Source organism: Galeopterus variegatus, unplaced genomic scaffold (genome assembly GCF_000696425.1).
Source record: "Galeopterus variegatus unplaced genomic scaffold, G_variegatus-3.0.2 Scaffold15791, whole genome shotgun sequence".
NCBI classification, from domain to species: Eukaryota; Metazoa; Chordata; class Mammalia; order Dermoptera; family Cynocephalidae; genus Galeopterus; species Galeopterus variegatus.
The window spans coordinates 13371-15430 of record NW_007741902.1 but is presented as its reverse complement, the minus strand read 5'-3'; the positions used below and the strand labels follow the sequence as shown (position 1 = coordinate 15430).

Below are 2060 nucleotides of genomic sequence, written 5' to 3'. Positions count from 1 at the left end.
TTTCCTCATCTGAAAAGTGGGGATGATAATAGTGCCTCTGTCCATCTCACAGATGTATCTCGAGCACTAATTAAGACAATGGGCATGAACACATTCTGTAAACTCTCAGGTGCTTTGAGTGCTCAGCTCCAGACCAGCAGCTGATGGAGTGGCACTGGGATCAAGAGTGGGCAAGGGCAGTCTTTTCTCTTGCAGAAAGATCCAGAACACAGGAGGAAGGCTTGCGGGAGGGAAATGGAATCCCACGGACTAGAGCTGGGCAACAGGGGGTTGAGGAAAGGGTCAGAAGAATCGGGAAAGAGGGAAGGGCAGGAGGGTTAAAGAACCAGACGTGTGTCTTCTGCAGCCAGGGATGGAAAATATGGACCACAGCCCCTCTGCCACCCACATTCCCCCCGGAAGGACCCTGGAAGCCCAGTCTCCAGCCCTCGCCCTGCCCAGCCCCCTCCCCAGACCTGCTACCACTACTCCCTCTCACCGTTGAGTTGAACCTCAGGTGACAGATGTTACAGGAAATGAAGAGCTTCTTCTTCATAGGGGAGGGGACCCCAAACGTGTGGCTGATGACAGCTTTCTGGACCGGGTCCATCTGTGAAGGGGGTGGGAGGGCACAATAACCCTGGGTTCGGCTGGGGAAGAGGAGTGCAGAACAAAATGCCAAAAATGAAGACCATGCAGGAGGGCAGTGTCTGCCTCTAGGAAGAACTTTCTCTTCCTACGGATGTTGGGTGCAGAAAAAGAAACAACCTGTCTCCTGGCTGACTTTATCTGTTGCAGACAGGGCCACGGCCAGGGTGACCTGCATGATTCTGAGAAGTAGAACCACGTCCTGGTGATAACCAGGCTTCTCTTGCTGCCCCTCCGATCACTGCTTTTTGGGGTTTTTTTTTTTCCCTCATTCACAAGAATCAGAAATATTGGAACAGAGAGTTTAGCACAGGGAAAGCAGGGAAGGGACAAAGAATCCTCTCTGAGAGAAGAGCATAACTGCAGAAACTTCCCTGAGAACAGAAAGAGGTTCTAACCCTCACAGCACCCAGGGCTGGTGGGGTGCTCAGGGGATAGGACCTCAGAGGAAAATGGTCTGCAGGACCCCCTGCAAGGAGGACAGTGGCAGTCTCGCCTGCCCTTTGGGGACCATGCGCTGAACAGCGAGTGAATGGCAGGGACTCAAGACCAAAGGATCCTCCCCAAATGTCTCAGACTCTTTAGGACTCTGCACAACCCTGGAAGGTGGGAGGGAAGGGATTCCTAAGGGTAACTGAGATGGAATTTGACACCATCTTGTCAGGATGGGGCGGGGCTCATCCATGATTTCATTTGATTCCTCAAAATTGGAAAACAGAGGGGTTCTTTATACCTCATGTAATGAAGTGAAATTCCCAGTCAGTACACTTGTCATTTATACACACGCACACGTGGAAACGTATTCGCCAGTCTATAGACACACAGCACGTAAGCATGCATGCAGCTACAAATTTCCAGACGAGCACAGANGGCAAGTCACATCAGCTCTCTGAGCCTCAGTTTCCTCAACCATGAACTTTGTGATGATAATACTGACTTCATAGGGTTGTCAGAATTAAATGGGAGCATGAATTACAAGGGCCTAGTACATACAGGAAATGCTCAATGAATGCACCCCAAATCATTCATCCCTTTCGTTCAACAGTTACCTAGCATTTACTGTTTTCCATGCACCGTGCCAGGGGTCTGTCACGAAGACAACATGGTCCCTCCCTCACAGAGAATTCTCTCTGTCCATCTCTTAAATGACACATATAACCTGAAAGCCTGGAGGGATCCCTGACATGTGGCTCATCACAATCCTCCCTCCTTCAACCAAGGGTCCCTCTTGTTGCTCCCCAGCCCACCTCCCGCAAATGTAGGAAAGACCTGCCCACGTGTACCCTTTCCCCACAGAAGTTCTGCCAACATCTAGCCCAAACCCCAGACTGCCCTGGGAGGTCAGAATGAGGCTCGTCCTCTACCTAGGGGTATAGTATATATCTAGGGATATAGGTTGTAGTAGAAAGTATGCAGGCTGCGGGGTCACCGAG

General features: G+C 50.8%; 1 protein-coding gene across 1 annotated transcript in view; it reads right to left on the bottom strand.

Moving 5' to 3' along the window:
• Nucleotides 1–2060, bottom strand: part of ZNF385C (zinc finger protein 385C) — a 9850-nt gene that overhangs the window by 6916 nt on the left and 874 nt on the right. The window contains exon 2 of the mRNA XM_008563965.1: nucleotides 479–589. Within this exon, the coding sequence (XP_008562187.1) occupies nucleotides 479–589 (111 nt within the window). The remainder of the gene's footprint in view (nucleotides 1–478; nucleotides 590–2060) is intronic.